Source organism: Rhinolophus hipposideros, assembly GCF_964194185.1.
Source record: "Rhinolophus hipposideros genome assembly, chromosome: 19".
Lineage (NCBI taxonomy): Eukaryota > Metazoa > Chordata > Mammalia > Chiroptera > Rhinolophidae > Rhinolophus > Rhinolophus hipposideros.
In genome coordinates this window covers 35,560,799-35,584,899 of record NC_138065.1, presented here as the reverse complement: position 1 = coordinate 35,584,899, position 24,101 = coordinate 35,560,799, and the positions used below count along the sequence as shown (strand labels likewise).

The 24,101-nt window shown below is 45.4% G+C and overlaps 1 protein-coding gene across 6 annotated transcripts in view; it reads right to left on the bottom strand.

Annotated features, from left to right (window-relative positions):
- Positions 1 to 1,763: 1,763 nt before the first annotated feature.
- The window catches only part of HHAT (hedgehog acyltransferase), a 268,672-nt gene continuing 246,334 nt past the window's right edge, over positions 1,764 to 24,101 (bottom strand). For 4 of the 6 annotated variants that reach the window (XM_081026421.1, XM_081026425.1, XM_081026420.1 and 1 more), the window contains one exon: positions 1,764 to 3,046. In XM_081026421.1, coding sequence (XP_080882547.1) covers positions 2,955 to 3,046 — 92 coding nt within the window. In that variant the 3' untranslated portion in view covers positions 1,764 to 2,954. Of the gene's footprint in view, positions 3,047 to 6,639; positions 8,183 to 24,101 lie in introns of those variants that run through there. The other 2 variants (XM_081026423.1, XM_081026424.1) reach the window with 1 other exon arrangement.

Genomic DNA, 24,101 nt, shown 5'->3' with positions numbered 1-24,101 from the left:
AGCAAAACAGAATACAAATAATTGAAGGGTATACTGCTTAAAATTCCAAATGATTGATATTCATTTCAAAGGTCTCACCTAGTAAAGCACTAAACATTACGTTCTTTAGATATCCTCACTGGTGAAAAAACTCTATCTGTGAATATGATTTTTATAATTAATCAAAAGGACCAGTAATACAGAGCCAAGTGATAGAACATGTGGGTGCCAAATGGATTTAAACAATAAAAAAAGAGGGATTTCATTGGTTTTAAAATAAAACAATTCGCCTGAAAAAAGGCCTCAGAGAAGCTTCTCAACATGCACTGAGAAAGGCCAGCACAATTAAGATAATCTGGCTCTTCAACAATTGAATGGATACGTTCTGGTACATTTGCTAGAAAACAAACTCGTTATATTATTGTTAATTACCTAACACTTAGTCAACAATTATTATTTTTAAGTAAGCAAGTGAGCAGTCTTAATGTCTCTAAGAATAACACCCTCCCACTAAATTCTCCCAATATATAGATCATTACACATGTAATTGATATATTTTATTTCTAGGTCAGCAGTCTTGAGTAGAACAAAAGGTTTTCTGCTGTCACTTCAAAAAAATTAATCTGAAGAAATTATAAAATACTTTTAAGTCTTCTTGCATGGTCCCAAGAATTAGTCAAAAATGAGCAAGATTTGGCTGTCCTTTAGATGTCTTGCTTGCCTCCTTAGGGATCGTGCTTATAGCTGTTCGGCTTTTTCTACGTTGGGGTCAGAGGATCCTGTGCTTGGAAGAGACCTTGGGACCTTGTCTAGTTATTTCACAGCCCTGTGCCTGAAGTTGCCCAGAGCTGATGACTATGGAAAGTGACATGTCAGATGTTCCTCAGCTGGAATTCCTCTGTGTGCCCTCAAGAGTCTTTCATTTAAAGCAACTTTAAGATTTTAGTTCATATGCATGAAGAGATATGTTATCATTTTCATATTACAGGTGGGGGATAGCAAGAAGCTAAAGAAAACAATGACCCTGGATAAGCCACACATTGGTTAATCAGGCCTCAAATACATAGCTAACTGCAGTCATCCTTTACTAATTCCTGAGAACCAGTCTAAATCACTAATAGCTTAAAACAAATTCAGGATTATTACTTTTGAATACAGTCATTGACTATTCTAATATAGTTTAATGAATGAACCAGCCTATTTTTATATAAATGGTGTCTTTTAAGAGTTTAAAATCATTTGATATATATAGATATATATCTATATATCTATATATAAATCTATACATATATAAACACTTCCCTACAATCTCCACACTCCCTTTTTTTTCCTTGGCAAACCCCTTCCATGTAAACTTCAGCCAAACTCCCTCTGGGTGACCACAATTTCCAAATTAGTGTTAGTCCATGAAGTTTTACTGTATTCATTTGCGTGGTGACTCTTCCCTAGCCTCATCCCCTCCTGAAAACTAATCAGCACCTTGGAACCGCCTGCCTGTGTCTCTTCCTTTACCACGCTGGCTGCTGCGGCCACTGCTGCCCTGATCTGCCTGGCCTTCTGACCTCTGCCCTTTGCTGCGGCTAACATGGTGTGTGCCCACCCCGGGCCATCCACATTCTGGCCCCCTCCCTTCCTCTTCCAAACAGAATGGCTGTTTGGAAGAAAGGACATCAGCCAAATAACTGGTACTGCGCTCTAGGAGTTTATCCCTGTCACCATCCCACAGCCAGGATACAGGGACAATAACAAATAACAAACATGAGACAGTGTGACAGAGACCAGAACTAAGTGAACCTCATAACAATTTAATTTATGTGCTTGAGATGTTCTAAGTTCTCCCATAATTGGGTACACTATGGATTCAAATTTTAAAGCGTTTTCACTTACTCCCCCCGCACCACCCCTTCAACAAAAATCCACAGCCAAAAGAAAGTATTCTGAATTATCTACCACTTGGGGCCATTACGGGCCTGTCAGCATCTTTCCAGAGGAGTGAAGAAAGAGTTATGTAAGTGTATTTAGATTTTAAAGATGTTCCTCAAAAATATTCAAAACAATTCTATAAAAATGTGTATTACTTATACGATAGAAAAGGCTCCATTTTATTCAAAACAAAACAGTGTAGACCACTGAAGGTAAACCAGTTGCATGGGGAGAAGACCATGGGAAGCCATCCTTACTCTCCGTGATTTGCCTGGTAGCACCTGCCTGTGGATACGCTATTGCTCGGTTTGTTAATCCTGCTTCTTTATGTGGAAACAATGAACTGTCAGGTGGAGGCACTGCCATGTTTATACTGCTCCGCAAATCTAGGGAACAGGCAGCCAGATGTAGACCGTACTGATGAAGCTCAAATACCAGGTCTCCTGGGTACCGACGCCTCGGAATGTGACAGAATGTATTCTATCTTCTCTGATTGGATAATTAGAAACAGCTGTGGCTTTGTCACCTCCCTGCTGAGGAGCTGGAGTGTGCAGCTCAAACCCCAGTACTGGTTCTAGTGAGCACACTGCAGGACATGGGGAAGGGGTCACATAACTCTCCCCAAAATGTTTCGGAAATACTGCCCAGTGGAGGACGGGCCTAGCACTAGTCAGGATTTCTGTGCCTTAATCAAGAAATGTGCATTACATTTAATTCTTGGTAAAGGAGAAAGAACCCAAAGGGCCCTTGGGACTGGGTGGGTTCTGGGCCATAATGTCACCATGGGCAGCTGGGCAAGACCCTCTACTGCTCTGGAGCCCAGCTTACTCAACAGGAAATGATGATGTGGGGAGATGATCTCTAAGTCCCCAAAGTTAGAAGACTCTCCGGTTGTCAATTTCCTACGAGCTCAAGCTTCCAGTTTTGGAGTGAGGTAACTTCAACAAAAGATGAGCAGGTGGTCCGCTGGCGGTTATCTTGGGGTGTGAGGTCAGGGAGAAGCACCATTTGCCTTGGAGGCCAGCGACAGGGCTGACTGGGGCCCAGCAGCATTAGTTCATGGAGTATGTCTGAGCCCAGGCAATGCCCACGTGGGAGTAGCAGTACAGAAATCCCAGGACAGAGAGGGTCACCCACGGCCAGCCTGCAATGGGAGGACAGAGATGGAAGAGTGGTTAGAAATACCTGGAGTGGGATCTCCCACAGAGACACACTGTCCCCCTTTTGATAAGGCAACCCAAGAAACAACATGGGCCTTGGTTTATGCATTAAGACACATGCCTCCTGCAAAGTTTGCTTTAAATGAAATGCCAGCAAGTTGAACCCTACATTCCCATTGGGGCCAGCATAAAATGAAGACTGTGCTATCACAAATGCAAATTATGTTTAGGAATAGGACGAGCTTTCAAAGAATACATATTTAGGAGAGTAAAGAAGATAAGCAAAAAAGAAAAAAAGGCCATAAGAATCAGAGAAAATCCCAAAATATAGATTGACCATTATATTGAATTGAGTGTCATGGGCAAGCACACAGAAGGGAGAGGCTAAATTAAACATTTGCTTCCAAAACTCAATACTTTTAGTGGTTCCTTCTAAAAGTACTAGCCTTAGAATATCTGATATTCTTTTTTAAAAATTAACAGCCCTTTCTGCTGAGTATTTATTACTTAATAATATCTGTGTCTTCTACATGTTTCACTTCTTCAAATATTTACGAGGGGCTTTGGAGAGCCAGAGGTGCTGTGCAAGTTACCAGATTCCAAAATAGAAAGATCTAGTCCTGTGTCAAAGGTGCTCCCACTCTAGCTTGGAAAAAACAAACACACACCGTAGGGTTTAGAAGCCATGTAATATGTGCTAGAGAACAATGTGTATAGAGCACATTTAAAATGGGCCACGTGGGATGAGCAAGAATGTCAGATGGAAAGGGACAGGGATGAGCTAGCTACCCGAGAGACCACCTGAGTGGTCTCTCCCATCACGGGCCACCCAAGGAACAGGGATCATGTGATGTGGCTACCACCCAGGGAGGGGCAGGCAGGGGAGGGAAAAGGGGAGGGTAGGGGGAAGGCGGTGGGGAGCCAATGAGGGTTATTAGAACTCCGGCAGGCTTTCTTCTTGCTACGTCAGCCATTAGTTGCTACTATTATTATTAATATGACACAGGTTCAATCCGTGTAGCATAGTGATTAAGTGTGCAGGCTCTGAAGTGGGATTAGACACAAATTCTAATCCTGGCTCTGCTACTTGCCAGCTGCGTGCCCTTGAGCAACTTAAGAAATAGCAAATGTAAACCTAGGAGAGATAGAACAACTTACTTAATGGTGTCCTCATAAGGTACCATGGAGTGAACTGTGTCCCCTACCCAAATTCATATGCTGGAGCTCTAACCCCCAAAATGATGATATTTGGAGGTGGAGCCTTTGGGAGGTAAACAAGGTAAGGTGAGGTCATGAGGGTGGGGCTCTGATGATGGGGTCACTGGCCATATAAGAAGAGACACCAGAGAGTCTGCTTCTTCTTTCTCTTTGCTGTACAAGGACACAGTGAGAAGGGAGCCAGCCCACTGTGAGTCAGGAACGGGGTCCTTACCAGGAACCAAATTAGTCAACACCTTGATCTTGGACTTTCCAGCCTGCAGAAATGTGAGAAATCAATGTCTGTTATCTAAGCCACCCAGTCTATGGGATTTTGTTATGGCAGCATGACCTAAGACAAGGATGGTGTGAAACGACGTAAAGAGCCACATGGTCCTTGGCCTATGGTGGGCACTAAACAAAGGTAGTAATGGTGGCGAGAGGGCACAGAAGTCTTTCTCCAACAAGATTAGGATGACGACAGGGAGTGAAGTCATGGTCTTCCTCCTAGCTCGTTTTCAACGTGCTACTTAGACTAGCTGGGCCCAAGAATTCTCCTAGGTCCTGAAGGTAAGACAAGTGAGGGGAGCAGTGAACCCCAACAACCTGGCCCTGGGACCAGCTGTAATGTCTCACCTCCTATCTGCTAGTCAGCAGGTATATTAGTTTCCTGCGGCAGCTGGAATAAATGACCAGAATAAATTGGAATAAATTTAGTGGCTTCAAGTAACAGAAATGTATGAGGTCAATCATCCTAGAAAAAGTGCTACATACCTCATTGCTGAATATCACTATGGTCACCTTCCAAGTACTCCCCCTGGGAAGCTATGCATCGACGCCAGTGCCTAGTCCACCCTTCAAAGCAATTTGGGAACTCTTTTTCTGGAATGGCCATCAGAGCTGTTGTCATATTACACTTGATGTCCTGAATGTCATTAAAATGTCTTCCTTTCAATATTTCCTTTATCTTCGGATAAAGAAAGAAGTCACTGGGGGCCAGATGAGATGAGTAGGGAGGGTGTTCCAATACAGTTATTTGTTTACTGGCTAAAAACTCCCTCACAGACAGTGCCGTGTGAGCTGGTGCATTGTCGTGATGCAGGAGCCATGAATTGTTGGCGAAAAGTTCAGGTCGTCTAACTTCTTCATGCAGCCTTTTCAGCACTTGCAAATAATAACCTTGGTTAATTATTTGTCCAGTTGGTACAAATTCATAATGAATAATCCCTCTGATATCAAAAAAGGTTAGCAACATTTGTTGCAACAAGTTTGTGAACTTAATAGTCAGACCTCATATTCTCTCACACTCTTAGAGGCCAGAAGTCTGAAATTAATGTGTTGGCAGGGCCTCCTTCTCTCGGAAGGCTCCAAGGGAGAATCCTTCCTCACCTCTTCCAGCTTCCGGTGACCCCAGGCCTTCCCTGACTTATGGCAGAATCACTCTCATCTCTGCCTCTATCTTCACATGGCCTCCTTCCCTGTGTGTCTCTGTGTCCTCTCCTCTTATAAGGATTCCAGTTGTTGGATTTAGGCCCATCCTAAATCCAGGATGATTTCCTCACAGGATCCTTAACTGATTACATCTGCAAAGACCCTATTTCCAAATGAAGTCCCCTTCTGAGATTCTAGGTACACATGACTTTAGGGGACACTATTCCGCACAGGACAGCCAGATACTTCTTCAAGCTTCAGGATGGACCCATCCTACCTGGAGGCCCACAGATCCCTCACCCCTGTGGCTCAGACACAGATGCCAGGGGACCTATCAACACCTGCTTTTCAGGGGGCTCAGGGAGCAGGAAGAAGGGAGGGGACTTCCGGTACAGGAAATGGTCCCAGACTTCAGCTGTGTTTAGGGTAAGGCATCAGCAGGGGTTTGGTAAACACAGAACCCAGAGGCTGGCTGTGGAGCTGGGAGTTGGGGATGTTTCATTTACACAAAGCTGGGCCTGGGGGCTTGCACAGCTGTGCTGGGACATCGGTGAAAGCGTCTGCCCAGCACACAGAATTATAAGGAGAAATATCCCCAAAACTGCCCAGAGGTAAGGCATACACATGTTCAGTTTGAGGGAACAGAGGGACCCTGAAAATTCTCCCCAGTATTACTGGGTGCCATGTACAGAGGCAGCTAAACATCAGTTGGAAGACTTGTACTACCGACTCTACTTTGAGACTCTAGTAGGGTCTCAGTTTCTCCATTTACACAATGGGAGGTCAAAAATAAATAGAAGCACGTGAAACAAAATAAGATCACAATTTTGGTAGTGCTTTAAAAAAGTGTTTCAAAGAAACGCAAAGGATTACTATAGGACCACTCGAGAATTCTATTGCAAACACACAGGTAACCAGCTTTTTATTTTTATTTATTTGTTTATTTTTTAAAGAGGGTGCACCTCACACTGGCCCATGTGGGGATTGACCGGCCACCTTGGTGTTATTAGCACCACGCTTTAACCAACTGAGCTAACTGGCCACCCCTAGCCAGCCTTTTCAATGCACAAGTGTTCCTCTGGACAGTAACCCCAGTGTGTACTGGATGGCTGCCAAGGACCCCCATCCTTTCTTGACCTCAAGTGTAAGATATGTGATGACAAAGAAAACACAGACTCCATAAGTCACCCTTTTACAATATTCCACCGGTACTTCCTGCCGTGTGCTAGGCCCTGTCCCCCATGTCGACTTCACCCTCTGTAGGTTGCCTAGAGGTACAAGGTCTTTGACTATGGTGGCTGCTAACCAACCACTGATGTGGCCCAAGTGTGCGTGTGTGTGTATGAGGTGGGGGTGGGAGAGGAGAGTTGATTGGAGCAGAGTCTCCTCTTCATCAGGGCTCAGATGAGCCTGGGATCATAAAGTGAAAAGAACCTAGGATGGACTGTCCCTCTGGCAACATTCCAAGGATTGCCATGTTGCACAGTCATCCAGGCTTGTCAGCCATTAACAAAAAAGATGGTGTCAAAAGGGTTCCGTCCTGCCAAATGAACACTGACCTCATCCTGCAGTCCTCCCTCCCCCTGGCCTTCCTCCATTCTGCATTCTCCGTCCATGCTCTCTCTTCTCACCAGGATTTCAGTGCTCAGGGTCCAGCCAACTCCCATATTCCCACATCCCAGCCACCGTGCATGTGCGCGCGTGCACACACACACACACACACACACACACACACACACACACACACTCCATTAACATGGTTCATAAAGCCTGGTGGGCAATATGGTATTGGCCAAAGGGAAAGATCCTTTGTAAGAGTGTACTTTAAAGTTGAAGCCCCCTGCACATTCACAGCTGGACCACCAGAGCCAATGAGGTGCGTAGCTTCCCAGTGGGCTTTTGATACCTGGACCTAACGAGAGCTAAACAGGTAAACAGTTTTAACAGATGACAGCGAGGCAGCAGTGAATGTATTATGAACAGGATGCCAGCAAATCAGACAACAGTTGCAAAAGATTAGGTAATACAGTAAGTCGGACAGATTATTTGGCAGATACAGCTAAATGCAGGAAGTGGGATGTATAGCACAACAGACTCAATTAAGAGGACCAATGTAGATGGTGTAACAGATGGAGCTAATAGGATGTAGTTGGTTGTGGCATATTGTTAACAGGATATTGGTAAGTTGTATTAAAAACTACAGCTAATGAGAAGCATGTAGGACAGAGAAGGAAATGGCTACAGCTAGTAGAAAGCGAGGTTATCATGGCTAAGCACTTCTCCAAGCAATTACATCAGTCTGAAAGGACTGCAAAGGCAGAGACTCGAGATAGTGAAGGAAAAGGCGATCCTCAGGCAGGGCCATGAGAAGTCACAGGACATGACGAATTGCTTTTCTGGGAGGTGCAGGGATCATCAGAGCAAGAAGCAGGTCTAACGCAAAACTTCAAAAGGTAACATTGTAAAATGATGCAGCCACAGTTTGGAGGTTCCTGAAAAAAATTAAACTCAGAATTACCACATATATACCCAAAAGATTGAAAAAGAATGATAGAAGAGATATCGGGACACCCATATTCACAGCAGCATTACTTAACAATAGCCAAAAGGTGGAAGCAACCCAAGTGGCCATTGACTGATGAATGAATAAAGAAAATGTGTTCTATCCTAATATAACAGAATATTTTTCAGCCTTAAAAAGGAAATTCTGACACATGCTACAACACTGATGAACCTTGAAGACACTGTGCTAAATGAAATAAGCCAATCACAAAAATGACAAGTATTGTATGATTTCCACTTATGTGAGGTACCTAGAGTAGTCAAATTCGTAGAGACAGAAAGTAAAATAGTAGTTTCCAGGAACTAGAAAGAGAAGGAAGTTATAGTTTAATGGATTTCAGTTTTGCAAGATGAGAAAAGTTCTGGAGATGGATGTTGGTGATGGTTGCATAGCACTGTGAATGTACGTAACATCACTGAACTATACACTTAAAAATGGTTAAGGTGGTAAATTTTATGTTACGTATAATTTGCCACAATAAAAATATTTATGCTGAGTGAAAGAAGCCACTGGCAAAATAATATGCACCATATTACTCCATTTATGTAAAATTCAAATTGAGAGCATGTCAGTCGTTCCCTGGACCTGGAGCGGAGGGAGGGATAGCCAACAAAGGGGCGCTAGGAATCTTTGGGGATAATGAAAATGTTTTCTATCTTGATTATGGGAATATTTTCAAGGTTACATACAACTGTAAAATACCTTAAATGGATGCATTTTTTAAGCACAAATTATTTCTCGATAAAGTTGGAAAAAAATTTTTTTAAAGCAACAACATTAGCAAATCACAGATTTGCTGTATTATGCTACAATGTCCTAGGCTATATATGTCTCAAGGTGTTCAAACAAAAAATGCAGGTAGATACAATTAATTTTTATTATTTTTTAATTAAATTTATTGATGTAACGTTAGTTAATAACATAACCTTATATAAATTTCAGGCATACATTATAATTCAGTATCTGTATATATGCTAGTGTGCTCACCTCCAAAAATCTACCTTGTTTCCCCAAAAATAAGACCTAGCTGGACAGTCAGTTCTAATGTGTCTTTTGGAGCAAAAATTAATATGAAACCCAGTATTACATTATATTGTATATATTACATTACATTACATTATGTTATATTATATTACATTATATAAAACCTGGTCTTCTATTATAGTCAAATAAGACTGGGTCTTATATTAATTTTTGCTCCAAAAGATGCATTAGAGCTGATTGTCCGGCTAGGTCTTATTTTCCGGGAAACACGATAGTTTCCTTCTGTTACCATTCATTTTTTGAATGAGAATGGGTCTTCAGCCCTTCATCTCCCTAGGAGCAGGAGGACTTGCCATGTTTAGGTCTGAACACCAGGCTCCCCTAATTATACTTTCTCCCACTGGGGCCTCTGAGGACAACAGTAGTTCTTTCTTAACCATGCAGACGCATTCGGCAGCTGAATCAGCACAAACCCTGATCCTAGGGAAGAAATCAATCATTCCCAATGGGAGAGGAGTTAATTGAGTTGCTCTCAATTACCCCATCACAAGCTCACTGGGCTGTCAGGAAGGGAGACACGCCTGAGCCTGGGGCCGCCATCTTGGCTCTAATGGCTTTTTCAAAGGCTACATCCTACTCTGTTGACCATTTTTAGAAGAAAACAGCCAGCGACCAGCACATGGACAAACTTTACAGGGAAGCTATCTTCCTGCGCTTCTACCCAGTCAGCCAGCACCATCGTCCGTTTGCATATGAGTGGTTTAGGAAGAACACGCAACCTACTATACGGTGTTCAAAGAACACACAATCTTCGTGAATCCTCACAACGCTCTGAGATAGAAATGCCCAACCTATACCAATATTCTTTCTTGAAGCCATCCTGTCTCGAAAGGGCCCAGAGTCCACATCCCAATTACAATCCCAATCCCAGAGTGTCAGATTGGATCCTATTTGGATAACAGACTGAAGGACTTCAATCTGTCCTTTAGTCTTTATCTACAATTACCTATCATTTATCAATCATTAATAATGCCCTAGCCTTCTTCCTCCATCCATCCAGGCAAGTTTCCTAGCCAGAGGCTTTGCGCTCTGTGTCCTGTTGTTCCTGTTACTCATCCATTGCTCATTTGTCACCTTTCTGGGTCACACTTCTACTGTGGAGTAACACCATGACCCTGCCAGCGTGGCTCTTGTGTCCCTTCAGCTGGACAGATGGACTCTCACTTTCTGGTCCCATGTCACTCAGTGACTCAAAGCCATTCTAAGAAAGGAATAAGAGGAGTTTCCCATTATATCTGAGAGCCATCAGGCTATAAAGGAAATAAGTCTCACCTCCCCAGACAAACTCTCCTTGGTTGGAGCTTAAATCTGCTAATGTGATGGATGTAGTATGATCATTAAATGCCACCCACATATCTACCCATATGCCCTGGGTATGAAAGTGCATATGGAACAGCCCACATCCGGGGAAAGAGCAATGTGGGTGGGGCTGATGGACTCCAACCTTCAGAGAGGGCCTTTGCAAATGGGCAGGCTCGGAGAAGGACATTGTCATGCAGGGTGTCATGCGGGGTCTCTGGCCCCGCTCCCCACAGAAGAAGACAGGATATGGTGAGGCCAAAAGGGAACACCCATGGGTCCATAGACCACTATAGGGGAGTCACACCACTATATTCTTGCTGGCGACTGGGTTGGAGACACAGGAAGCAGGAGCCACATGATCCACAACCCGCACTCCACCACGTCATGCCAGGACGCCACACCTTTCCACATGAGACGAGAGCCTGGGAACTGCACTCCTGGCTCTGTCCCCACAGACATTCAATGTGGAAATGGAAGGAAAAGGTGATTCTAGGAGATGCTACAGAACCGAGTCATAGGACTTGGTGACTGTTGGATTTGGGGGTCAAAGGGGATGTTACTTCTCACTGACCCTGAGCATTGCCTCAGACGTCATCTTCAGGGCTGACATCCAGCTGGTGCCCATCAGAGAGACGATACCTGACGTTAAAAGACTGAGATGCTTCCCTACCAGTTATTAAAAGCCATGGTCCCAACTTCTCGCTCAGGTCTGTTTTCTGATACAACGAAAGAGTAACAGCCAGTTCTGTAGGGGCCTCCACGACCTGCTCCAGCACATGGCTGCCATATTTTTGGACTAATTGGTCTGTGCCCGTGTCTTACCATGTGTTAGGTATTTTGAAGAGCAGCACCTGACCCTATGCATATGTCCTTCTGCATCGGGGGCATTTTCCACTCCGAGGCCTGTGGGGGGTTGAGTGTGTCTTTCCTTAGAGAACCAGCTTGTGCATCAGACCCTAGAACTAAGATGCTGGCTCAAGACCTGAAAGACAGCACTCCCCCCGCCCTGGCACTCTCTTCGCCACCAGCTTCACTACTATCATTCCATTAATTATTCAGAACGACTTTAGTCCCAGCTGCAGATATTGTGAAGCCATTCATCAAATGGTTCTGAGTATGCAGACCTTCCTTCAGAGCTAAATTTAGAGCTTTAATCTAAATAAAGCTATAAAGCGGGAGCCTTTTCCTGTCAAAGGGCCACCTTCTCGAAGGATACACAGCAGAAGCAAAGCTGCAGGGGCTTTGAAGCCTGTGCACTGCTGGGTCTATTTTCAGACTGCTGGGAATACGGACAGAAGGTCTGAAGGACAGGCTCATGTTACTTCAGGTTTGTAATCATGATATTTTGCCTCCATACAGGTTACAAATCCATACAGGTTACAAATCTCCATACAGGTTACAAAACTCAAACCTGGGTTTTGGGTTTGAGGCCTCTGTGTTTTGGGTGTTTTGTTTGTTTTGTTCTTTTAAATGCTGAGGGAGAAGGATTGGATGGTTCTAATTGATTCAAAATTGAAGGATAAAATCTTGGGGCACTGGTTCTCAAACATGAGCCCACCTCAGAGTCGCTGGGGGACATGTTAAAACAGAAGGTAGGGCCCCCACTCCCCAGTTTGACCCAGGAGGTCTGCAGTGGGCCTACGATTTGCATTTCTAACACATCCTCAGGTGATGTGGACCCTTTGGGAACTACTGTTCTGGGGGAGCTCTGCAGGAAGCTGAGAGAAGAGCTTTCTACTAAAGGTTGTTCATGAATTGTTCATGGACTGGAGAAAACAGATAATTACTGGGCATCACATGTTGCCAGATACTTTGCTGAGTGCCTTCCATATTCTCAACGACCTTACCAGTGAGGTATGATTAACCCTACTTCATAGAAAAGGAAACCAAGGCTCAGCGAACTACAGTAACTTTTCCAAGGTCTAACAGCTAACCGGTCATCAGACCACACTTGGACAAGGGTGTGTAAGTCTAAGTGCACTGGGCCCCCTAAACTCCCAAAGCAGTTACCAGTGGCCTCTGCCACACGCAGGAATAGCTCACACCAGGCCCCTGCCTCCTGGCCTCTCCCTTTTGTTTAAATCCTAATTTCCTCCCCTTACTCATGGTGTCGAAGGTAAGAGGAAGGGGGAAGCAGCAGGTTATTAAGAGTCATCCATCACTCGGTCACCCCACCTCCAGAGACCTCAGTTTCTCCATCTTTGTAAAGGGGAATGAATAAAGCATCTACGAGCACGTTTATATCCTGTGTCTTGGTGCCTAATTTAGACTCTGGGCATGGAAGAGCATGTGATCAGTGCCTGTGAACTTTTTTATTGTGTGTCAGAGCCCCGGTTAGTTGGCCCCTACCACAAGCTGAGCCTCTACAGGGCATTTAGCAGGGTGACACAGAGGAGGGGTGGCTCCGACCACCCTCAGGGAGCTTCCTGCCTTCCTGGGCAAGAGTTGCTTGCTTGGTGTTGCACGCATATTGCGTCTGGCACAAGCAGTGGTCTTCAGTAAATCACGTTGTTCACAGTTAATTTCATATCCTGATGAAGCCAACCTATGCGGCATTTTTCATCCTTCCCCACCTCCGGCCCTGCAGGCAGGCACTTACTGAAGAACTCACTGCCATAAAGTACAATCATTTCATGTGCCACTGGGGAAGCAGAGAGAACAAGCCAGAGCCACTTTTTTTTTTTTTTTTTTTAATTCTGTCAGCGCAGAGCTGAAGGCAGTGCTGAGATAACACATATACATATTTTCTCTCCGGGGCCAAATGGTGGGGGGGGGGGCAACCGGCTTCCCAGGAAACTGTTCCTGCACTTGGTGCCACAGCCCCAACTCCTGTTGCTGGTGCTAGAGGCTGCACCTTCAGAACATGCTTCCAGCTGTTTCTCTCTCATAACCTGTGTGTTAATACAGCCTCGTTAGGACTCTGTTCACCGTTCATCCCTGATCGCGCTACGGTAACACAGCAGCTTCTGCCCAGCGAATGAGCTCACAAAAGCCACTCCCCTCAAACAAAGGGATGTGCACGGTGTGGGCCAGGCTCGCTGGCACACGGCCCTGACAATCACTCACCCACACTCATACTTATGAAGGACCTATTGTGTGCATTTAGACAGGCGGCCTTGGTATTTTTCATTCGAACCGTGTACGCCTTCATCTGAAGCCTGTGAGGATACGCCACTAAGGGCCAAGAGAGCTTCACCTTCACCTTTAGGTTCCGCTCCACAGCTCTGTTCGCCAAGCGTGCAGAAAGCATGGATGACAGAGACAAGAGTCTCAAACAGGCAGCCAGGCTGGGATGATGGGCTGACACTAAGTTAGAATTTCACGATGATAAAAACAGCTGAGCTTTAACAGTTTTTGTTTTGTTTTCTAATCTAACTGTACAAATATGGAATGGCACAGGTCTGGGAACCACATCACAGAGGAGTGGTTGACAGACTTGGCAACGTTTATCTGGAAAAGTGAAGACTGAAGAAGAGAAGGTTCTGCCTGCAGGTATGTAAAAGTCTACTCTTTTGGAAGAAGGATGAGAAGATGGCTGCCATCCCAGAGGGTGGGAGAGAGGAGACACTCGGGGAGGCAGAGGGACACTGGCAGCTGCAGCCCTGCAACACTGCAACAGGCTCAGCGGACACCAAGCCTCCTCTGGCCGGAACACGGTTGGTGGAGGTAGAACCAGGTGTGAGAATCTATGAGTCTGCTGGTTTCTACTCAGGTCACTGGGACCAGGGCACACCTGGTAGAATGGTCAATAAATAAATCAAAATGAGACTGGAGGAGCACAGATACTGCTTGTTCGCGAGAGTACTCATTCACAAGACTCCTAAATCTCTACTGCAGGTGATTAAAAATAACCGTTATTTCAAAACCCCTGAACAAGAAACCACATGTATGTACATTTGGCCGCCATTTTCCCACCCCAGGGGACATGAAGCCCACTGAGAGACGTGCCCATACTTTAAGCGTCATCCACACTGGGGGTGTGACTGGGAGAAGAGGCATCTGGCACGTACTGGCAGTCAACACCTGGACTTTCCCAAGGGACAGCAGGGCATGAATGCCACTCCAGTGAATATACCAGAGAGAGCTAGAGAGAGAGAGCGGCGCCTAAGCCATGGGAACACCTGAAAAGGTGATGTCAGCAGATGCATCTGACATATTCTTTTCCTAAAGCAGTTGTTAGATAAAAGACTCCAAATAACTTGACTTCAATTCCCCAGCAAAGAACAGAATGATAGAACCACGCTCCGGGCAGCCGCGGCAGCAGCGGCAGCAGCTCTTCCCTGAGCTCTCAGAAGTAACGGTGGGTTATGAACACCAGCTACCCCCCGGGAAGAGAAGGAGGTGTTCCTGCCTGCCAGAGACGGCTTTGTTCTCACCTTGCTGCTCCCACTCTCTGTGTCTGCAGGTCTGGTTTACTCATGTCCATGCTGCGGCACGGACGGGTTTGAGGGCTGGAGGTACCGTGGAGCCAAGAGCCTGTCTGTGCACCACCTTTCAGCGGCTGCTGCTCTTCCTCCAGGAGCTGTCCCTACTCTCCCTGCTGCTCCTGTCACCAGGAAGGCAGGCTGGATGTGCCAGGGTGCAGGTGGTGGCCACAGAGCCATTTCTCTCTAAGGAGACTGAGCCCACAGGCTTCGCCTCATCACTGCTGACCGTCAGCACCTACTCGCCCCTTGTCTTCCTGACAAGGAACTTGACCGACAGCAGCACAAAGCGGCTCTGAGATTAATTCACAAAAATGTGGCTCCAACACTTACAAATAGTATTTCGAAAAGGCATCTTACCTCCTTGGTGCTGGTGTAAGGAGGGGCATGGGAAACAGGTAAGAAGAACGTCCAAGTTCAGGGGCTGCTGTGGCAGCAGCGGTGTCCACACACTGCCCTCCAGCCAGCTGGGTGGAGGGGGAAAGCAGCTTGCTCATCCTATAGGTACTCAGAGCACCGGGGTGGTCCTGGGTGCCAGGGGACTTCTGCACAGGGAGCAGCCAATGGCGGTCTCAGGGAGTCCGAGGCCCTTCTTTGCTAAGAAGCATCAGCGCTCCCCTGAGATGGGCAGGGGCTCTTAGGTCACTGTTCCAGAAAGGGAAAAGGAATGCAGAAGACCCCACAGAACCCTCCCATCAGACCCACCCCTGCTGGTGACCCAGGGCTCTGCTGAGGGTGAGCTGAGGCACAGAGCTGCCCCACAGCACAGCTGCTCTTCTCCTGCAGGGACACAAGGCTGTGGGACCACATGCGTGCACAGACAAGCACAGCTGCCTGGCCCTGGATGGCAGCCAAGGCCACTGCTGCTGTCATCTCAGGCCATATGGCAAGCAGGTTGCCAGCAGGGGTGGGGGAAGGGGCTGCGTGTTCAGCCTGAGAGTAACAGAAAACATATGCACATGAGTGTAGACTCAAGGGAGGTTGACCAATTCCAGGCACCATGTTTTACAAAAGACACCGTCACGAAGAAGCCATTTCGAGGAGGGTGCAGAAGGGCTCCCCAGTGTGCGCATGCTGATAAGTCAAAGTTTAGCCTGGAAAAAGGCCACGAGGTCACATGGAAAGGGAATTAGACTTATTTACGTCACTCCAGAAGACAGAACTGGGGCCAACAGATGGAGGTTAGCGGAGGCAGATTTTGGCTACTACTGAAAGGAGCCTGTACCACTGACAGCAGCCTCCCCACAAGGCCAGCGACCTCCTGGGTTCCCACCCCTGTCAGCATTCAGGCAGATTTCCAGAAGACAGCTATTGAGGGTGGCTGCCTCCCCTGGGAGGTGGGACCAGATGACCCCCACAAGGCCTGTTCCAAATCTTAGAGATTACAGTCCATAAAGACCAAGTCCTCAAAGCACCTTCCCCTCCCCAAAACCCCAGGAAACGGACGTCCCCTCTGTACTGGGAACAGAAGGCCGTGTCCCAGCAAGCTGTGGAAACGTCACAAGATACAGCAGGATTTTAGCAAAGTGCTTATGAGGACATGTATCTGACGTATAAAGTGACTCTGATGCTTTTTCGGACTCGGGTTAGGGAAAGATGTTTCTGTGCGTTAAAACTCCCATTCTGATGCGGATAAGAAAGACAGTTTGGGGAATACAATCAATAATGTTGTAAATTTCACAGGGTATTCAATGGACACTTGTCTTATTAGGGAGACCACTTCAGGGACGGTGTAGATGCCTGACCACTGCACTGTATACCTGAAGCTGAATAACAATGAATGTCCACTATAATTTAATATATATAGTCACAGGATGTGGAGTACAGCATAGGGAATAGAGTCAGTGGAATTATAACACCGATATACGATATTAGAGGGATAGTAGATTGGGGGAGGGGGTTATCACTTTGTGAGGGGTATAAATGTCTAACTGTTACCTTGTTTTATACACCTGAAACTAACAAAAAACAAAAACATAAAAACTCCCATTCTGAAAACCTGTTCCCCTCAGGCTCCCGCCTCAGGCCAATGTCTGCTTGGGACAGCAGGCAGGATGCTCTGATTCCAGGCCGGGATTTTCCCCTGCCAAGGGTCCCTTTAGCTCACCCTGCTCACTTGGGCAGCCTGGATGTCCTGGTGCTGAGCAGGCCTTTGTAGGGAGCAAACGTTCAGTTCAGCGATCTCACAAGGGAGCTCTTTCTCATCTGCCAATCTGCTCAGAAGCAAACACTTCCAACCCATTTTCTACAGGGGCAGAGAGAACGCAGCTGGACGCTGTTGAAATGGAGCCAAGGAGGAGAAATCAAAGGCAGCAGGGGTCTCTCAGGGGTGTCAGGAGTTAATTCATGTTAGCAGTAGTTACCAGGAAGGTATTAGCACCCTCCCCTGCTGCTCTGGGCTTCCCATTCAGCTGGCAGGACCGGCAGGGAGGCTAAGATCCTTTGGGAAACTTGGACTGCTCTTTACTCCCTTCCCGGTAGTCTTCACGTGATGTTCGTTGTTGGCCTCCAGGGAAGCCATCTCAACTGCTGCCGCTTCTGGCTGGGCTGTGTCTGTGACCTCAGAGCACAATATTTACACTCTGGACTCCGTGCCGAGTTCCCAGCTGCTCCCTCCCTGTGGGTCAACTCGAGGCGTGGAACCAGGCCTTAGTGTGCTTTCTTGGATTCTGCTGAAGCGACAGGGAGATACGCGAGGCAGCTCTGGGACATGGATCTGGACTTCTCCCTGTCCTACCAGTACGATTGGGCTAGTTCTTCCTAACTTGTAGACCAGCAACAGAGCTTGAAGTGGTAGCGATAAAAGGCATTGTGACAATCCCGTCTCCTCATGCCTACTGGTGTCACCTCTGCCGACACCCTTGGGTGGAGTAATGACCTAGGCTGTTGGCACCTTTCACATTGAAGAGCCTCCCACTTCTCTTTTCTCAGCGGCTGCAGTGTGTTCCATTTGGGAAGATTCGGCTCTGTTCTTACTGTAAGGACCGGGAAAGATCTGTTCTGAAGATAAACTAACCACCCTTGTGACTCTCATTGTTCAGCACCTACTGAGCTCCTACTGTATACAGGGCACTGGGCAAAGTGCTGAGGACAACAGAGACAGAAAAGCTGTTGCAGGTTTGGGAGACAGGAATTAGATGTAAAAACATAAATCATGGCCTCAGGGTGTTTCCCCAGAATGAATACATGAGTCAGAATTCAACATTTGTTAAGCTTTTTCTACGCGCTGGACATAATGTCAAGGGCTGGGGAAAATGGGACAGGAAAAATTGGCCTCTGACCTCAAAGAGCTCCATTGTGGAAAAGGAGGGTGGCATTTGTGGTGGGGGACTACGAGCAATGAGCGCCTGGCCCTGGGAGGACACAGGAGCAGGCAGAGCTAAGGAAACGTGGACTGACTTGACTCTGACCATCACCAGTGCGTGAGCAGAATGGGCCAGCCATGGCTGGCTAATCCATTCTCCTGCACACACACTTCCAGTAGTTTCCATCCTCTGGATAAATCCCCCCTCAGTAGAAGAAGGTCTGCCCTCCAGTAACACTGTCCGTCTCATGTGCCCTCCAACAAGGCTTAGAAGGAATTATTCCCCCCAAATTTTAATCTGTTTGTTTTTGACCAGTTAATGCATAATAAGAAATTCAAATGTATCGAAGGGTAAACAGGGAAAAGTAAAGCTCCATCTTCCCACCACCATGTCCAACTGACCTAATTCCTCTTCCCAGAGGCGTCTGTTCCCAGGTCCTTGTTTCTGCTCCCAGGTACTCTTCTTTAAAAAATAATTTATTTTTCAATTATCATTGATATGCAATATTATATTAGTTTCAGGTGGACAACATAGTGATTAGACAGATATATAACTCATGAAGTGATCACCCGTTAAGTCTAATACCCACCTAGCACCACACACAGTTATTACCGTATCATTGACTACATTCCCTGTGCTTCACTTTACATCCCCATGACTATTTTGTAACTGCCAGTTTGTACTTCTTAATCTCTTCACCTTTCACACTCATCCTCCTCTTCTTTGAACTGCCTATTCACATGCTTTCCCATTTTTCTACAGATGTATAAGAGTGAGAGTTCTGTTTGAAATATGTACTATGGTCTCTGTTTTCCTGACCAGACCTTGACAGGTACATCACTTAACTCCCAATTTTTGCCCAGAGCCTAATGAGTGGCCTCTGTGGTGGGAGGAGCATTAGGGAAGGAAACACAATAATCATGTGAGTCTGGAGGAAGAGTGGGGGTTTGCCATGCACAGAGGAGGGACTCGTAACTTTGGGGTGTGCCCTTTAAAGAGAGTTACTTGTTGGGATTCTCATCAAAGTATTCTCTTTCTCCAATGGTCAGAGTCATGATCTGTTTTATAAAAATTACTCCTGGCTCCACTCTGAGCTGGTTCCTTCTCTCCCCAGGGATAAGACTCTATGGCTCCCTGGAGACAGTTATCCAGGGCTTCCCAACATGACATTTAATCAGTAAAATTTCATATAGTGAATCATCGCCTCTGTCTCTTTCTGAATTTATGAAATGCGAATATGTAAAAAAACATACTTGGCCCTCCTAAACCAACTAGGGAAGCGGTATGCCATGAAACACGTTAGTCAATAAAGGATAGGCTTGCCCAATGGCCACACACTTCTGGCTCATTCCCTACTTTCCCCATCACCTTATAAGGAGGGAAGCATTCAGCGGCTCATCTTATCTAAATTAGTAGCTATACAGGAATATTCACCTGATCTAGAAAGATAAAAAAAATGTCTTCTGTCCAAGCGCTTCCAACTGTACTGATGAAGAGTTTGCGTTGTAGCTGAATCCCCTTAAATGTGTTTACAGTTGGCTAAATTCCAAAGCTCCAAATAAAAGGCCCTTGGTATTACACTTGTCCTTTTAATAAAAAGAAAAATTAATCAGACTATACTCCCCTTTGTTAAACCCAAATTAATCAGACTATACTCCCCTTTGTTAAGAATGTGGGGGGAGGGGTTAATGGCAACATGTCTTTTACTGTAATCATTTTTTAATTTTATTTAAACATTCACCATGTTTGATCGCACCTCATGTGCTCTGGCTGCGTAAACATCTTGCCATTCCGTTGTTTCTAACCTTAAACTGGCTGCTGCCATTTAAACCCATCATCCGTCATCATTGCTGATTGTCAGTAGCATGCTTTCTGTAACTTGCATTCCCATGTCCAACGTTCCAACATTCTGCTGTCTCATTCCCCATAAGCCAGACAAGCTGGTGACACATGTGACAGGTCAAGGTCATCTGCGACTCTGACTGCCCGGTGATCACTGCCAGAGACAACATGGGACCTGAAGAAGCCACCTCTCAGACCCAGTGTGGGCCATATGGATGGCTCCAAACAGCCCACCCTCCCAACTGGAAAAATACTGCACTACCCGTATCCCACTGTCTGAGGTCATCTGTGTACACACAGGCCTACCGCCGACGTGGTGAGGGTGGCCTCCGGGACTACCGATTGTTGCGGATTCAGTGTGAGTGGCCCTGTGCTGGCGCTACCTCTGTCTGACTCACTCAGGCCTATTATCTCGGTTACTCTTCGAAAGCAGTTGTGGATCCACGACTTGTTTCATGACCCCCTTTGCCATTATGCTATGCTTAGACTCCTGAAAAGAAATCTACATTCCCGAGCTCAACCATGGGGAGAAATGGGGCTCCTGCATATGCTGGGTGGTCAGAGGGACCCAGAATGAGACTCCAAACACGATCTGAAGACAACCCTGTATGTGAGGATAATCCCCATGTGTACATACTAGAGGTGAGTATATAACCAAATATATGCTAATTACCCCTTCTACCTTTCGCAAGTATTTGGCTGAGACCAAGATGCACAGTTTGGGCCGATTCCAAGGATTGAAATTACTGGAAGCTGTTTTCATTATACACCAATTGGGCTATTTAACACAAAATTCCACGGTGCTGGATGTCTGAGTCTGAATAAATTATAGAATCATTATGCTGGGAATGGTCTGCTTTTAAAAGGCTCAATTCTGGTGTCACTTTAAATGAACCACAAATTCCCTGAACATTTCTAGATGCAGGCATGTTAATTCAAATGTTGGTAATACACCAGTTTCTGCATTTTGCATACTGCACGTTTAGACCTCTGTGCAATTTTATAATTAATCCTGCATTTTGTATTAACACATGTGCAACCACTAATTTCTCCATAGAATAAGTAAATCTTCACTTGGAGAAAGAAAAACTGCTGGAGAATGCATAGGGTATTGCATATAATCAATCAGCTTATGGGGCTTTAATTCTTTTTTTTTTTTTCAAATAACGTTATTTTATTCAAAATCATTTCATTATATTATTATTTTATTTATTTATTTATTTATTAGTTTCAGGTGTACAAGACAAGGTAATACTTAGACGTTCATCATTTATATCCCTCACACTGTGAACCCCCCTCCCCCCATCCACTATCCCTCCGACCTCACACTGAACCATCACATTATATATATAAAATTATAGTTGGCATTCATTAATGTTTAGCTTCTGGTGTACAATGCCATGATCAGGTATCCACAGTATCCCTGAGGTGGTCTCCCAAATAGGACGCATGTCCATCGGATACCCAACAAAATCTTTACAACATTATTGAATACCTTCCCCAAATTAATTTTCAAAAGGGGCTTTAATTCTAAGTGTATATGGATTTAGGGTCTTGGGATGATAACCAAATAGCACTGAATAAGCAGATGGATATTGAGGTCAAGATTGAAGACTCTACTGTGAGTAATGAACCCAGAGCAGTACAACGAGCAGAAGGAAAAAAAAAAAAAAGAAGGAACCCAGAGCAGAAGGAAAAAAGAAAATGCTGCTAAAATGGAAGAAACATTTTCTCCACCACCAGCCCCACCAAGTTCACTGCTAGGGGAGGAAGGGCCTGAATAATAAATGCATGGCTTTCAGCCTCCTTTAGCCAAACATACATTGACTCATTGACTGTATGTTGGACTGCTGTCCTTACTTGAATATTTTTATCTATGGTTGTCCTGCACGCCAGCTCCCCATGCAAAAATGGTTCTGATGTTGAGACTGATGATGCCGCCTAGGTGCCAAGATGCTATGAAGTTTTATTGCTCACATAATGAGGACGTCTAGGGAGAGCAGGCACTCAAGTCATTCCAAAGTAGCTTGTGCAATGGGAAGGGCAAGTGGCTTCGGTTTTTATCATGGTTGAGGGAGGGGCCAGGATGCGCAATGGCTGTGTTTGCACAGTTTCAACTTTCCACCAGCACCTGGGGAAGGAGTGGGTTTGTTTTCCTGTTGGCTTGCCCAGAGACGGGACACAAGGGGAGTGAGCTGTCAGCTGTCAAACATCAAAAAGGGAGCCAGACTCTTGATTACAATTTTCCTACCTTTGCGCTTCCATTTAGGAAGGTAAAACCCTACTCTGAAATTTATCTATTGTGTGACTCAGCCTCCTTAAATCACTCTCATCAGCAAAAGGTGTACAACATTTATAGCAAACGATGTTACACATGTCAAAGGAAACTGGCCCCGTGCCTGTACGTAACAGACGCTCAATAATTGTTGCTGAGTCTCAATCTGGAAATTTAAGGGAAAAAAATCTGTTTCCTCCACATAGTTCCACTTTTACCCTTAATTTGTGTTCTTATGACAACCATAGAGAGGCCACCAACACAAGAAACTTGAAATTATTTACCAGATATTGGGACAAAGGGTGGGAAAAAGAGAGCAGAAGGGGTGATAAGGCTGGTGGGGGTGGCGCAGGGAGGGGGATATCAGCTCAGGGAACTCCCAAAGATGTGTCACAGAACATGTCTGTCTAAGGCATCTCTGCTGGTCACATTGGACAGGTAGGTGTCCTGGCTAGAGAAACAATAGGTGGGGTAAAGGACAGGAAATGGTAAGTGTTATGGGTTGAATTATATCTGCCCCCAAAATATGTTTAAGCTTTAACCCCCACTTCTTCAGAATGTGACGTTATTTACAAATACTATTTTTGCAGATGAAATCAAGTTAAGATGAGGTCATAGTGAATTAGCGTGGGCCCCGAATCCCGTAAGACTGATGTCCTTATAAGAAGAGGAATGAGAGACACAGAGACAGACAGTCAGGGAGCACGCCATGTGACGAGATTACATGTGACGCAGAGATAGAGATTACAGTGACGCAGTCAAGGAATGCCAAGACTCGCCAGCCACTCCCAGAAGCTGGAAGGGGCAAGGAAGGATTCTCCCCAGAGTCTCAGAGGAGTATGGCCCTCCTGCTACCCTGATTTTGGACTTCTAGCCTCCGGAACTTTTGAGAGGATAAATTCTATTGTTTAAGCCACCCTGTCTGTGGTCCTCTATTACAGCAGCTTCAGGGAACTAACATGGTAGAGAAGAGAGCACCCATTACTTTCTTTTTTTTTTCTTTGACAATTTGAGTACATAATTTTACTCAAAATTGGAGCAACTGGGGATATTAAAGATTTTTTGTTTTAGAATGATGAACAAATAGCAAATCTCCATATACGAGGTGTGATCACAAAATACAGTGAATGTCTAAATTAAAAAAAAATTATTACAGTAAAAGACACATTGCCATTAATCCCCCTCAAAATATTCTCCCTCACTTCAAACACACTTATCCCATCATTCTTGCCACTTTCTGAAGCAGTTCTGGAAGTCCTCTTTCCTAAGTGTCTTTAGTTGTGCTGTCGTGGCTGCCTCAGTGTCCGGAATCAATTCAAAATGTTTTCCTTTCATGGCCATTTTGACTTCGGAGAAGAGCCAGATATGGTGAATAAGGTAGATGAGGACACACTGTAATGGTTTTGTTTGACAGCAACTGACACAGCAGAAGCGATGTGTGACATGGAGCACTGTCACGATAGAGGATGAAGTAAAGACACTCACGAAAGGGGGCTTCCAGAACTGTTTCGGAGAGTGGCAAGAAGGACAGCATACATGTGTTTGAAATGAGGGGAAGTATTTTGAGGGAGATTAATGGCAATGTGTCATTTACTGTAATAATTTTTCTATATTTAAACATCAACTGTATTTTGTGATCATACCTCGTACTGCCAG